Source organism: Tinamus guttatus, unplaced genomic scaffold (assembly GCF_059628265.1).
Source record: "Tinamus guttatus ecotype Peru unplaced genomic scaffold, ASM5962826v1 Tinamus_guttatus_pri_ptg000297l, whole genome shotgun sequence".
Taxonomy (NCBI): domain Eukaryota; kingdom Metazoa; phylum Chordata; class Aves; order Tinamiformes; family Tinamidae; genus Tinamus; species Tinamus guttatus.
The window spans coordinates 1,641,920-1,657,356 of NW_028288831.1; the positions used below are offsets into that span (position 1 = coordinate 1,641,920).

Below are 15,437 nucleotides of genomic sequence, written 5' to 3' on the forward strand. Positions count from 1 at the left end.
CTGCAATTCCAACTTCCCCAACGGAGGAACTGGTTGGCTCCATCCTGGCTGGAGGCAGAGCAGGAACCAGTCCCCTGCAGTGGAGCTTGTCTGGTTTCAAACTCCAGCCCTTGGTGGGTCCTGGGATCCCTACGATGGACAGCTGTGGGACAGGGACAAACCTCAGTAGCACTCATCCCTCTGGCCCTCATTTAAGTCCTAGCTCTTAAGACCAGGCCAGATCTTTGCTGCACTTCTCCAGTTTGCCACTCTGAATTTGTCAGTGTGAGACACCTCCATGTGCCCTGGAAATTAGAGGTGCCCATTTGCCTACAGAAAGGCAATAACTAGCGAGAGCTCCCCTGGAGCACATGACTGTGTGCTTGCACCCAGGTGATCATCCCACAGGAGGCAAGAACCTGGCAATGAGTTAGATCCCACTGCTAGAAGGGGGAAGATGTGGAAGGAGTGAGAAAGAAGAAGAAGGAATGATGTGCGAAGAGAGCAGTGATGGAAGGAGAATTTAACAGTAGAGGAAAGAGAGAAGGCCAAGGGGATGGAAGGGAGGAAAGAGAGCAAAAAGAGGGTGATGGAAGACAAATAGGGCTGTAAATGAGGTAGGCACTGTGCTGCTCATATGGGAGGCAAAGGGGAGAAGCTGCTACAGGTAGGAAGCGAAAAACAGTCTGGGAGAGACAGGGATGAGTTAACAGATTAAATACGAAAGTGCAGAGAGGAGGGAAGAAAAAAAAAAAAAAAAAAAAAAAAGGCAGATGGCTGGAATTAAGTCTGATGAAAGGAGAGCCGGAGGGGCGAGCAGGTTTAAGGCGGGGGCGCTGTTAACGGTGAGGATCTCTCCTCGCTCGTGCTCTGGGGGCTGCTCAGCGGCGCCCAGGGAGGCTGGAAGGATCCGGGCCGCGCGAGCATCCCCGGAGGAGGCGGCGGCGGGGCCGGGGCGGTGCGGGAGGCGGAGCCGGGCGGCGGCGGCGGGGCCGGGGCGGCTCAGTGCGCCGGGCGCCGCTCGCTCCGCTCCGCTCCGCTCCGCTTCGCCTCGGCTCGGCTCGGCTCGCGCGGCCGCGGCTCCGCTGCGCTGGCCCGGCCCGGCCCGGCATGGCCGCCCCGCCGCGCCGCGATGCCGCCTCCTCGGTGCTGCTGCTGGCGCTGCTGGCGCTGCCGGGCGGCGGGCCCGGCTCGGCGGCGTCGCGGGAGCCCGCCGGCCCGTGCCGCGTGAAGACGGTCACGGTGTCCACGCTGCCCGTGCTCCGCGAGAACGACATCAGCTGGAGCGGCGCCCCGCCGCCCGCCGCCGCCGCCGACTCCCGCCTCATGCTCTTCGTCCGCAACGAGCTGCCCGGGCGCGTCGCCGTGCAGGACGACCTGGACAACACCGAGCTGCCCTTCTTCACCCTCGGTAGGCGCGCGACGGCGCGGGCCGGCTCGGTCCCCCCTCCGCAGACCCGGGTAACCCGCCGCCCTCCCTGCCCGCATCCCCCGGCGGTCGCTCCGGTCCCCGCGGCCGCCCCGGGGCTCCCCCCGCTCCCGCGACGTCGCGGAGCGCCCGGGGCTTCCCGGCCCGCGGGGGCTGCAGCTTCCCCCCCATCTCCCCAACCTGCCCTTGTCCTTGGTGCGCACCCCCCTTCTCTGGTATCTTCCCTTTTTATACATCAGGGCCTGGAGGCTGCTGTGTTGCCTTTTTGGTTTTTTTTTTTGTCTTTATTTTTTCAAAAGACCTGCAAGTAAAGCATCTTCATCCAGACTATAAAGTGATGGGTGCTGTCTCTCTTACTTCAACTTAAATGCTTCACCCTAGAGAAGCTACAGTGGAGCCTGGCAGGGAAGGAGGGACTGTTTGTCTAGCAGGAGACTGAATTTATAAGTGCTTGTCTTGCTTCATGCACAACTCCGGTTGCTGGGTCTGTTGCAGAATGCCTGCAGACTTATGCCATATTTTAGCTTTTTATTTTTATTTATTTTTATTTATTTTTATCCCTTAGGAAGTGGGGGATGAGGGAAGTGGGGCTAGGAAGATTTATGTTGTCATACTTTCATGTTGGTGCCTGATCCTGTCTTTTTACATGGGGCGCCCAAGCTGCACCTTGTCACTTTTATCCTGGTGTGTGCGTTGACCTGCCTTGCTGCGCTCGGCAAAAGTGAACTGCTCGGGATTCTGCATGGAAAGCCTGATGTTTTCCGTGCAGATCACTGAGGGGTTTGTTGCTTATCTCTACACAGCTCTTTCTTATCCACTAGCTTTCTTGTTTTTTGGTGCCTAAAGCTAGGATAGTTGGAGTACCTACTGAACTTTGTGCTTAACGCAGCCCCGTTGTGACTTCCCGGGTGTTGCATATCCTTGTGTGCAGCTCCCATGTCAAGGTATTTCCCATGCAATGGGCCGAGGTGCCGGTCTGCTCCCTTGCCCTGTGGAAGTGACCGCTGTTTCACTGAGCATCATGTGCTGCAGTAGGAGAACGGTCGGGGTTCCTGGTCCTGTCATTTTGCCCTCTGTGAAGCTTTCTCCTTGTGCGTGCCTGCAATAAGTAAGTTGATGGTACTTCTTGAACTGCACCTCCTTGGTTCTGGCTCTGCAGTTTGGCTTCCTTAGACATGGTTGGTCAACCACAAAAATCCCAAGCAAACCAGATTTCACTTTTATTGCTTGAAATGGAGTGACTCAAAGATTTGATGCAGTAGGATTGACATTTACCTTATAATGATTAAGAGTAACGGGAAGTTTCATGGTTTGCTGCCCTGAATTTTCAGGTTAGAGTACAGTTTCTTCAGGGACTGGGTGTGAACTGCACACTGGGCTAAATATATCGTAAGGCAAAGAACTCCTCTGTGTACAGTGTGGGTAGTAGCTCATGTTAAAGGAGAGAAATTCATCTTGATAGATCAGAGAGATGATCTTGTGTGGCAAATCCTCCTTCTGTGAGTGACTGCTGGCAGAGAGACCGTGTCTCAGGCTAAAAAAATCTCTTTTGCTTGCCTGAGATTTTGATTATTTGTGTGCTCTTAAATATGTACTGTGTCTCTTGCAAAACTGTTTTGATTGCTGTCCCTTGATGGGCTAAAGACCCCCAAATGTGCCCTTCTCTTCCCTGAAGCCCCTGGTGCTAGGCATGCTGGAAGATAAATTGAGGCTTTGCCCGTGGTGGGATGGCCTCATCACATTTCTGAAATTAATCAGCACCTTGCCTTAAAAGAAGGTAAAACACTTGTCCTTCCCCAAGGTCTAGCTCATGAATTGCTGTGGCTGCTCTGATATTTCAAATTTGCTGCATTTTTTTTTTCAGCCTCCTGGAGTGGCAACCAGGTCTCGGATACGCTTAGCTCCTTTCTGGAGGAGTGCTTTGGAGGATTTCTGCTGGCTTGTATGCTCATTTTTCTAGTGCAATAAATAGTACAGGAGTTTTTCTTGCTGCAGCCGTTTTCTAAGCTCGACTGTGGACCCTAAAGCTGGCGCTGCCTTGGGTGTGACTTGGTATAGGCTCTTAGAGGTGAAAGTAGTGTCATATACACACCGACTAGCAGGCAAGGGTTGATTTGAGCAGTTTGTTCTCTGTGTGTCCAGGCCTGAGCTCAGGAGAGTGTTTAAGAGCTGAAGTGATGAAGGTTTCTCAGTGTCTTTGGGTGCAGGCTCTTGTTGCTAGCGAAGATTAATTTTTAGCTTCCTGGAGTTAAGGATACATTAGGAAAACCTTCTAAAGTGCCCACCTCAGGCCAGATACTCTGAACAGCATCTGGAGGGAATTTTGCAAGAAAGAAGCACTAAAGGGGCTCCTTGTATCCCGATGCAGAGTTAGTTTAAAGAAGTGATGCTGCTCGGGGAGGTAGAGTCTGGAGCTCCAGACCTGCTCGGTGCTTCCCCTGCTCAGTAGGTCTCCCAGTTTTGGTGTGGCCCCTGTACCCCTTGTCACTCTGTATTAAAGGAAGGTGAAAGACCGGTAGCTGAAGGTTTGCAGATGCCTTGTCTGCAGCTGTGTGAAACTGCCTTTGGGGCTGGGGGAGGGAGGATGTTTCAAGTCAAAATGAGCCAGAGACAAATGCTTTGAGTCAGTGGTTGGTATGAAAGGTATGCGGTGCTTTGCATTGGTTTTCCTTAAAAACAGGTAGAAAGCAATTCTTTTGATCCTCTGAAAAACTGAGATATGCACTTCTAGCTTTTGTTGTTGTTTTGGGATGAGCCTAAGTCTCTTTTCAAACCCACGCATGAGCTTGGGGCTCTGTGACAGTCTCTGCCTCCAAGAGTTGCACTTTGTATTGACCACCTCTGGGTTCACCCCCTGCTGAACATCTCGAGCTGCTGCCTTCCCAGGCCGAGCAGTGGGAGCTTTAGGAAAGCAGGAAAACCGCTTCTGCTGCAGCTGCTGCATCACTGATGCTCAGGCTTGGAAAAAAAACCCCTGGAAGGAGATTCCCGCGCAGATTGACTCCTCCGTGTTCTCGGCTCCGTGCTGGCGTGGCTGGGGGCACGCGTGCAGACGGAAGCCGGTCGCATCCCCGTGAGCGGGCGCGCGTGATCCGCGGGCAAGCGGCGTGCGGGAAGCGTGTGCCAGCCCGCTAGGGGGTGGTGGGAGCCCGGAGATGCTCCGGGGCTGCCTGGAGTTGGCTCTGCGCTGGCTTTGCCTACGTGCACGCGCCTGAAAGCAGATGTGGAAGCAAGAGCAGGGAGGGATTTAATCCTTCCCCAACAGAGTCGGAAAAGTTGCGATTCCTCCATTTGCCCCTACCCTGCCTGCAGTGGGGGCTTGCAGTGAAAACACCATCCTAAAGCTCTAGCTTGCTCTGTATCCCCTTGCAACAGGGTGTCATGGTGTCTGTGTTTACTATTGTTTTTGTTAGTATTTTTTCTAATCTCTTGCGTTAGAGTCCAGAAGAATGTTCTTCTTATCCCAAAATTTCATTTCTTCAAAATTATGCGGCAGAGAGGTGACAGGAAATGACACATGTAACTTTGCCACCAGTGTGTTATGAATAGCTGTGCATCCCCTTTCTTGAAACAGCATCCTGCCCTTTCCATAACCTTGGATACAACTGATGCTTTGCGGTACTTTTTTTTTTTCCGCCTTAATTCTTCTAGTGTTACACTGGCGAATGGTGCAGCCTATCATTGACTTTATTCTTGCACAATGAGGTCTCTCCGAGGTATGTATCTTGATTTAGCCAGCAGCCATGTGGTCTGTACAATAGCTGCTCCGCAAGCGGCGTAGCCGTTTTAAGTGCAATTCAGGGAATGAAGCAGTTAGCTTCTGAGATAATTTAGATGAGCGCTGTGTATGTGTGTGCAGGAAAAAAGAATACATATATATATGCACAGAGAGAGAGAGAAAGAGAGGCAGGGAAATTTTCAGCACCACTCCTTAGCTGATAGTGGCTTGCATAAGAGCAGTTTACTACACTCTTCTCATAAATGGCTTTAATGAATGCTGCTTGACTTGCATCTGCAGTGCTATAGACTGCTGTGCTTCAGTGGCTGGTACAGAAGGTGCTTGTGCACCCGCATTGTTGGTGTCCGACTGTGGTACCATTGCATGGTGCCTGAATGCTGCCGTTGCCGGTTCTTGAAACCATGTGGCTCTTCCGTCTACTCTTCTGTGCCTTGTCCTCTATTTTATAACTTTTTAAGTTACCTGGGAACTTGAGCTTTTTTTCTTCCTTAGGGCAAGAACGCATTAAAATGTGACAAGACATTTACTTCTCCCAAGGTTGTTTGAAATTATTGCTCTTCTTAAAAATACTTGTGTATCGCCTTTCTTTTTGTTAAGACGTGAATTTTTTGCAAAGCTGTGTGGAGAAGCAGCTGGTTTACCCTGTGAATGCCAGTGTGACAGGAGCTTTTTGATGCTGTTCTTTGAGGCACTTGCCCTACTTTGTTTTGGCCTGTGTGATATTGAGCAGGATCGAGTGGGTAGCAGAGGGATAAAGTTCTCACCATGAGACTCTCTAGTTGCGCATTGGCTGCCCAAGGCTCGAGGATCCTTCCCTCTGAGCTAGTATTTGAAAAACTGTGTTGTCTCTGCATGGTAAAGACAAGCAGATATCATCAGTTGGGTTTAAATAACTGTGTCAGCTCTCTCCTGCTAGAATTGAAGAATTTACATGCACTTTTGGCAAGAAGCTTGGTGTGGGGCTTTTCCTAGCTATTCCTAATATAGACCAGGGGGTAAACAGTAGCATCTTCAAAGAGATGAGCACAGGGAATCAAAACTGAGCTGGCTCCTTGGGATGAAGAGCCAGGGGATGTTCAGGACTGGAGAGCTGGGGCCACCTTCCCTTCTGCTGTCATGTTTTGATGCAGGTCTCCAGGTTTTTCGGGCTACCTTGGGGAAGGGAGAAGCAGAAGAGATGGGTACCAAATGCTACAATCATATTTATCGCTGCAAACATTGAACTTTCCTTGCTTCTGGGCCTCTGCTCATAGTGGAGCAGGTCCCCTGCAGGAGGGACAAGCTGAGCGCACGTGTGGAAGGATGCTGTGTGCGGCACCACATCCCGAGCGAGCTGCCTTCGGGATCATGTAGCTCCTGGCCTGAAAGCCTGCCTGGCCTGGCAGGAGATGAGAATTTTCCTGTGGGGAAAGTCAGTGTCTGTTCTTTCTAATTTGCTCCCACTGTTGTGAACCAAGCAGCTGGCCAGTGCTGTGCTGCTCGAGCAGAAGGGGCTTCGGTTTCTTGTTTGCACCTTGTTTTAAGTTTCCCTCTGCTTCCCTCTTCCTTCTCATAACGGCTTTAATGGATGCTGTTTGAGCAGCTTCTGCAGTGCTGCGAGAGGCTCGCGGGGTAGGGAAATGGTGGGGAAACTTTTTAAGCTTAATCCTTCTGAGAGATGGAGACAGCCGTTGTCCTGCAGAGAATCCAGCGGGGGAAAAGGCTCTGTTCTCATTTTGAGCAAAACTCCCAGCTTTTTGAATTTGCTGTGGAGAAGAAATTCAGGTGGAGGCAAGAGAAAAACCTTATGGCAATTTTTTTAATATATAGTTTTATTTATATATATATATACATATATATATATATATATATATAAATATATATATAAGGTTTTTTCTCCTCCCTTGAATGAAGCTATATGATCACCCTAGGCCATTGGGTCCTTGTCACAGGAAGCTAAAGGCAGAAGAGGCTGGAAGGTCCTTGGCCTCGCATCAGCGTGCAGATGCTCCGGGGCAGGCAGGGTGACATGGTCAGTGATGGGGTCCTGAGCTCTAGACTGCAGTGGCTGCAGAAATGACAGGCTCTGTAACACCCAGAAAGGCTGGGGCAGGGAAGCAGGGAGGCCTGCAGGCATCTCTGCATGGCCTTGGTGGTATCTGGCGAATGTCTCTGGTTTCAGCCTGTTATAGTTCCCTGGCAGAGTGAGGCTCTGCTTGCCAGGAGTCCTGTGATGCCTCAATCTGTTGATCTGAACTGATCTCCTGCTCATGTTGCTGGGCTCCTTTGCATCCTCCTTGACTACCCCCAAAGTGGTGTTTGATGTCCTGGGAAACCACAAAATTAGCATTAAATAGGTCGGTCCCTCAGGTGATTGCTTCCTCCCACCGCACCCAAGACAGGGTCAACCCTAGCTTGTCTGGCAAGGGGGATGTGGGCTTGCAGTGATTTTCTTGCATACTTTTGCAGGGAGAAATCACAGTTAAAACTGGAGCCTGTAAGCTGAATGACTCTTTTCAGGGAATTGCGGCTTTCCAAGAGTACCCGTATTGACCAGCTAGTGGCAACAGAAGATTAAGTATAGCAAGAGCAGCCTGTATCCTGCAGCTGCACTGTTGGGCTATAGGAAGGTAGGAGCAGTTTAGGCAGCCTGGGGATCCCTAAGGTTCCCCCACTCCCTTCTGTGCAAGGGAGGTGGCTTTGGGGATGTAGGTGTGCTAATTCGCACTCTTTATTGGGAGGAAAAAAAATACCCTTTTCTTTAGTACTGGTGGAAAACTCACATGTCTCAGTGGGCATTGGGGGCTGGGGAGATAAGTGGTGCTCTAGAAAGCCATAGTGGGTATATAGGTGTATTGCCACATACATGCATATGTGTGTGCATGTCCCCAGCCTTCTGTGTGCTCCTTTCTCAGCCCTTAAAACTGAACCTGGGCTGTTTGATGGACGAGCCTTTTCTCTGCCTTGGTGATATGGTGCTAATGTGCAGTGTTGGCTAGCTGTGAAATCCAGCTGAGCCCTTGGTGTTACCTGAGTAACAGGAATTCAGGCTTGGGATCGCCTGGGACAGCAAGCGAATAGGCTGGTGTCACTTGTGGGAGAGAGGAGATATCGATCTTGCGCTAGCTTAGCACATACGTTAACAGTTGCAGGTGGCTTGAGAAGCACGTGCTGTCACATCAAAGGCCAGCAAAACACCTTGCAGGATGTGGGCATAGATCAGGTTTAGAGAGTGAAGGGAAAAGTGGAGAGAACGGGAATGCCTGTCATTGGTGCTGCTGTTGCTATCTGTAGTAGATAGCAGGAGATAGTAGTAGAGCAGGGAAGCTCACAGCTTGACTCTGTAGTTTCCCTCCTCTAGTTGCAGGCATCTGAAATGGGGAACGATGAGCCTTGCCAGATCTCCCCATGCTGTCGCTAGTCCTGCCTCCTCTCCTGCCTGTAGGAATGGTGACAGCATTGAGCAGGCATGATTTTTATATGTAACCTGATCAAGATGTGGTGCCACTTAAAAGAATTGGATGCTTGTGCTGCCGCTCAGGTCACAGCTAATTTGGTTAAGGTTTTCAGTGTCCAGACAGCATGGAGACACTTAATGGTATTGAAGAAGCGAACAACAAACAGAAGGACAGACAGTGATCTTAGCCTCCTGCATTTGCACTGCCTGGGCAAAGCTGCCTGGCTTCCTCCTGGGAAGGAGACAAGTAAGGAAAATTGTGATGCAAATGATTTTTGTACCATTTATCCCTTTGGGTGTCTCTCCTCCGGAGCTGGGATGGCTGGGGCAATTTGAATGCATCCAGAGTGCTTGCCTGGCTGTGGTCCGGGAAGGAGAGTGGCATTCCTGCTGGGAGAAGATGAGATGTGATTTGCAGCCAGGGCCCTGTCGCCACACAGGGGCTGATGGGGAGGAAGAACGAAGTGCAGGTTCCCTCCCATTTCTCATTAGCTGCTCCCCTGAGTCTTGCACCCCTGTCCTCTGTGCTTCCAGTTCTCCTGTCTGTGTGCAACATGGGGTCTGGCTTGGAAAGCAGCAGAGAAAGGAGAGAAATTTTCCATTAGCAGTATCAGCAGTAAGGGAGATTTTTCCCAGTCACCTGGTAACTGGTATATTTAGGAAGATTACTGAGCTGCTGTGGTTGCTCTTGGGCATATGCACTGGGTGATCCTACTAAGGAGAGGAAGGTGAGGGCTGGCACTGACCCCAGGGACTTGTGGTGCTTGTGGAGTGCTGCTCTGGGATCCTTTTGGACCTGATAAAAGGTTAGCTCTGCATCTCTTCTCATGCAGAGCAAGCAGTGCTGCACAGGGGGTTGCATGTAGCACCTTGGATGTGCTGTCATCTGCTTCTAAAGTGCACGTGAATAAACGCTAACTTGCACAACCGGCTGCGCTCACGAGCTGGCGCTGGAGATGCCAGGGAGAGTGCAGCTCCTCGGGATGCTGATCCCTGCCGTGGGCTGGAGGCCGGACACGAGGCCAGGCTTGTCCATCTGTTTGCTTGGTGCCAAGCTATGCCTGCAGCTGGGGGTGCTGCAGAGAAGCCATGGGGAGCATCCTTGTAAGCGGATAACTTTGAGGCTCTGGTTCACTCCCTACTTTGTCATTTCCTTTATCTTGTGGTTGGGTTGGAGGATCCTTACTGGAGGATGGAGCCCTGCACTCCGTTCTTCCCTGGGCTGTGCTGCAGAACTGGGGGGCCTGGCTAGTCCATAGGGCTGCTTGCAAGTAAAGGCTCCATGTTGCATGACCTGGCATTGCAGCGTGTCTGTGTGACCAGCCGCCTGCTGCAGCTGTGACGATGTCTGTCCCAAGGCTGCTCTAAGCCTCTATCCCTTCCTTGCTGTGCTTTCTGCTGCCTGAGTTACTGGTGGATCGGGGAGTGCAGAGCATCCCTAAAATGCAGAATCAAGGATGGTGAAATGGTTGCAGACCGAAGACCATCCAGCAGCGAGGTCCTTCCCCTTACCTGTGCCAGCTGGTCCTCACCAGCCCTTGCTGGAAGGGTGCTTGCTGTTCCAGCTGCCTTGTTCACGTCAGGGGCTCCTGCATTTTTCATCACTCACGGAGCTGACGGAAGGATATAGGGGTGCATTTATCACCCGAAGAGCCACTGGGCTTCAGCTGAACTTTGTGTTCTAGCAATAAAACCATGCCAGGAAATGTGTACTGTAACAAAGCCCGTGGATATAATACAGCCGTATCATATTGTACCTTTCATCTTGAAGGATTCCCAAGGAGCTTTACAAACGCAGTGTGCTGTGGCCTGCCGGGGTGACTGAACGCTCTCGGTAAAAGCTGTGGCCTAATCTCTGCAGTGACACATTCCCTTCCTGCCTGCACAGGCAACTTTATGAAGCCTGGTCTCGGGCTAGGCTTGTGCAGGTTGCCTTATCTGAGCCAGGATTTCTTGGGAGAGAAAGGGAAACCATGTTAGCTAGTGGTTGTGCAAAAATTGGGGCAAAAATATATTTTCCTTGGGCAGCAGACGTGGGTGGGAGTCGCTTTCGTGCGTCTTTAAGGTGGAGATTGGCAGGAGGTGGTAGGAGCCCGACGCTGCTGTCAGTGGGGGACAGCCTAAGAATCAAAACAGAAAGTGGGATAACGAGTGTCAAATGCAAGCGATCATCATAGGCATATGCTTGGAAAAACGGCGATGAGCCTGAGTCTATTTTTGTGCGGAGCACTATGTGACTAGCCAGCTTTGTTCAGCAGTCTGTTTAGGGAACGCATTTGCCCTTACTGGGTAGATCCTAAATGCATCCTGTAAGCAAACTGTAAACCAAAAACTCTGTAACTTTTCCCTTTCAAATGCATCCTGGTGCCCGGAGTGCTGAGGAGGTGCAGAGCTGAGTGAAGCCTCTGCAACACCCTCTCTTGGCAGCTGTGTGATGAGGGGCTGTGTGCCAGTGAGGGAGGTTATTTGGTGGTGTTTCTGGGTGTGGGAATAGCTGTGGGTACCTTGGGATAGACCAGGGACACCTCAAAGTCATGGTTCTCATTCCCAGATGAGCGCTACAAACACTGTCAGAATGGCTGGTTTTGGCAAAAGCTTCATAATGTGTATACTTATATATGCACACATGTGTATATATATTTAAATCTATATTATATATAAAGCTTTATCTTTTTTTTTTTTTTTTCCTTCCTGCATGGCATAAAGAGTTGTAGCATGTATTTTCTAAGCAGGCTTTGCTTCCCTTCCTGCTTACCTCCATACCCCAGCTTGGCCTTGCAGCATGTCAAGCACAGCATGAGGCTCTGTGGCTACAGCAGTTTTAGCATGACTCTTCCTTGTTGTGGAGAGGCGGTTGTTGCAGGAGAGAGATTTTCTCCCCTTTACATGCCAGCTTTTTCTTCCTTTTGCTCTGGCACTGATGGCACCAAGCTTTGCTGCCTCTTCCCTGGGGAACTCCAGATCTTTCCCCCTTGCAGGTCCATCAGCTTTGCCTGCCTGAGCCCTACTCTGGCGGCACCTCCAAATGGGCCTTGAACCAAGGGGACTGTTTTTGAGCTTTTTGGGTACGGAGATGGGCTCAGCAGCAGTTGCACTGCCATAGGGAACAGGATGCAGATTGCCAGCTTTGTTCATGGTTCCTGGATATTAAGAGCCTTCAAAATTGATTGGATTTTGAGAAGGCAATAGAAGTTTGTGGTCGTTTTTACAGTAGTTATGGCAGTTACATGCCTAGTTGTATTGGCTCAACAGCTGTATGTTTCTAGTGCCTTTTTTCATAAAAATCATAGGAACTGGAAATGTGTTTTTAATTAAATAGCTACAGCGTTGCCTCTTAACACGATTCGTGAAACTGGAGCTGCTTGAAGACACCAACTCCGTTACGCTGCTCACGTTTCATCGTGTCCCAGCGCTGCTGTTTCCCGCTCCTCTGTTTTTTGCTCCTTGCAGGCAAGCAGTGCATCTGTCCTTTAATATTCTTCTGTTCTTTAGTTCTTGAGATGTTCTTAAATATTCTGCAGCCCAGTAGCACATGGGAATAAGCATGAGAGCTGGGATTTGGGCAGGATGCAAGCTCTGAGATGGAGGTACCAGTGACTGGGTCAGCGTTTCTGGCCATCCTTGGGTGCTGGGTGCTCCTGAGCAGCAGAAACCCTGCGCATCAGGGGAGTTTTCCCCTAGTGCTGGTACTTGTGTTAAATATTATCATAAAATCTTCCCCTCCTTGATGATGATGATGAAGGCTTTTGCAGTGCTTTCAATGAGCCACTTAAACAGGAGAGGAAAAAAGAGTCCTATTTGCAACCCTTCTGTTGGTTAAGCTTGCCTTAAGGCAGCCCTAGGTAGGCTCCATGTTAGGATGGGATGGAGAGTGCGTGTAGGGCTGGCTGAAGAAGAGCTGGGCCTGCTGAGAAGAGCCTTCCTGTACTTTGCTGCAGGGTGACCTTTCTCCTGTTGCATCTTCCAGCTGAGTTCCCTCCCCAAAATGCTGTTTCCTGCCCGTGGGGAGCTGTGTTTGGCTGTTTTATCTCCTTGGCAGGCTTCCCTGCTGGTTTATGGTGTGCAACGAGTCATTTTAAAACAATTTTTTTTAGTACCTCTTGGTCTACAAAGCCTCTCTTTATCAGGCACGGTGCAAAGCTGTATAGGAGGTGCGTGGTGTGCACCTGCAGCAGCTCTGCCCAGTGCCCTGGGAGGGGGCTCTCAAACTGCCCCTCTGCCAGGGAGCACGATTGGGACAGCAGCTTCGGTCCCTCATATTGGGGGGCCTGGGAAGGGAAGTAAAATTTGTGTCCTAGCTGTAGCGTATTTATGTCCTGACAAGGTCATAAAAGGTGCAGATTATTTGTTAATGAAGGGTATTACTGTTTTTATTGCAGCTTGTTCTGATTGTCTCTCCCTAAAGCTTCTCTGAAGGCACCTAGGGGTGACCCAGGAGGTGTGAACGTGCTGCTGGCTTTGCTGCTGTTGGGAGGGGGAAGAACTGGATTCAAGAAGAGCTGTTATTTTTAATGGTAGTTCTGCATCACCTCTGGCAGCGGAAGGGCCCATGAGACCCAGAATCATGCTGGACAGGAGAGAAGGTGCTGGGACCAGCCTGGGAACCATGTTACAGCTGCAGTTTGACTAGTAAAGGCAAGTAAAGGGTTTCTGGGTCTCTATTTCCTCAGTTGCAAAATGAAATTTCGGGCTGTAAGACATCATTTGGCCTAAATCAGGGCTGCAGGATGCTCTGGGATGCTAATGGTGCTGCATGACATATAAATCAGTCCCATGCATGGGCATGCATTTATAATGGTAAAAGTGGAGGGTAACTCCAAGGTTTTCTGTGTGAATGTGAGCAGATGGGCCATCTGCAGTGTTGGAGTTGGTTTTAGTCCTCCAAGACACGTGAGGAAACTCCTGGCTTGCGGGCCACGGGCAGCCTGCCAGAACAGCCCTGGAATGATGGTTGGTCCCTTGCCTTAATGTCCTCGTGTTTCTCTGCTGTTGTCATTCGGAGGATGTGCTTGCATGGTCCAAAATGCAGGCAGTGCCCCTGTGATGAGGACAGCGGTGTTCCCATCATGGATGCATGTCCTTAGTGTGGTGGGTGATGGCTGAAGTCTCTTGGTTGCCCATTGCTGCAATAAGGTATGTGTGGCTCGAGTCCCGCCTCAGCTCTTGACGGGCTCCAGTGTGTCTCCTTCCCGCACCTCCATCGTATTTGTCTGCAAAGCTTCTGTTTATTGGGATGCTGCGTTGCACAGCGCTTCAATCCTCCAAGGGAATACAGCTTTGAGACGAGCTGCTTGTCTTTCCAACACATTCTTAGCAAAAGAAGGGTGAATCCCACTTTGAGCAGCCCAACAGGTCTCATTAGGGCAACAGGCTCTAAAACAACTTCCAGCAAGAATGGGGCACTTCAGCTTGTTGTGCTGTCCATGCTGTTCTAGCTTGTTCCCAGTGAGGGATAAAGAGATTTCCTTTGGGATCTAATGGATGCAGAGAGTGCTGACCAGAGGCTCGTGCAGAGGGAGAGCTATCTCAGTTAATTAGAACTGGATGAAAGAAGGAACTTCTTTTTAATAGAAGAAAGACTTGTTCCAGTTTGATCACAACTTTTTGGTTGTGTTCTGAGCTTTAAAGTTCAATGTCTGTGGGAACAATAAGTTTGAAAAGATGTTTTGAAGCAGCAATTGTAGCATCGTTAAGAAAATGCTGAAGGGGAGTTGTGATGCTGGAAGTGCTTTTATAATCTTAAACTGACACATTTTAAGAAATAGACATATTTTCAACTCTTGACAAAACTTTCCTTGGCCTTAACTAAACGTGGCGGTGCCTGAGTCTGACAGGTTTGATGGTGGGTGGTGCCAGTGATCGTGTGGCTAGCATGGTGGAAGTGAGAGCGTTGCAATGCTGCTGCTGTTACTGGGGCATACTGGGCAAGAGGAACTCTGCATGTCTCCACACGGAGGGAGTAATATGGACCCTTGCCCCTTTGGATGCTGATTTTTTTTCCATAAATTCCATCCACGGCAGGTGATGTGTCAGAGGTGCAGCAAGTGTGGGTGAGAAAAGGAATGAGATGCAGAGAGCTGGTTGGAGCCAAGAGCACATGCACATGCAGCCCCAGCACCCCTTGGCCCCTGCTTTCCCCTGCACTGAGCCCTTGCCCGTCGACACGCTCCTCCTGCCGCTTCCAACCCTATTGGCATTTCCTTGCCATTAGAGCTGCTCTGAAAGCTCACAAATGAAAACAAATTTTTCACAGCTGTTTAGCAGGCATCTGCATAATGGATCAGCCAAATGGCAGTGTCTCAATTATGAATGAAGGGGGAGGCTGGGACTGGCCACGGCGGCTCTGCCGGCAGCGGCTCTGGCTGCTCCTGCCCCATGGCCCTCACCCTTGCTGTCCCTCGGTAAGATGCCATCCCTGGGGTCCCTGCACTGCATCTTGCAAGAACAGCCTTTTGGGGCTGTTCTGGGGGTGTTGCAGAACTGTATATTGGGGATATAGAAGTATATCTACATACTATCTATATATACTCTCTATATATACTTCTGTATAGAAGTGTACTACTGTATACTACTTCTATATAGAAGTATATGTAGATAGTATGTAGATATACTTCTATATCCCCTATATAGAAGGATGTATACCCAAGATTTCTCCTGAGATTGCACCTCCTGTTGGCGTAGGATGGCAAAGAGCATCGCTAGTCACTGACCTGCAGCCTCTCTTCGTGGGATTCCCTTTTCCATGACTGTCTCAAATGCATTGGCGCATGGTGATGGGTTTTTAATTTCTATTGAGTTCTAGTTTCTGTTGTGCTCCCTTAGATACCCAGAGGCCTTTGAGCTTGTGCCCTGTA

At 50.2% G+C, this 15,437-nt stretch overlaps 1 protein-coding gene across 1 annotated transcript in view; it reads left to right on the forward strand.

Annotated features, from left to right (window-relative positions):
- The first annotated feature begins 1,089 nt into the window (after window positions 1–1,089).
- Window positions 1,090–15,437, forward strand: part of ASTN2 (astrotactin 2) — a 351,063-nt gene continuing 336,715 nt past the window's right edge. The window contains exon 1 of the mRNA XM_088527956.1: window positions 1,090–1,390. Within this exon, the coding sequence (XP_088384082.1) occupies window positions 1,090–1,390 (301 nt within the window). The remainder of the gene's footprint in view (window positions 1,391–15,437) is intronic.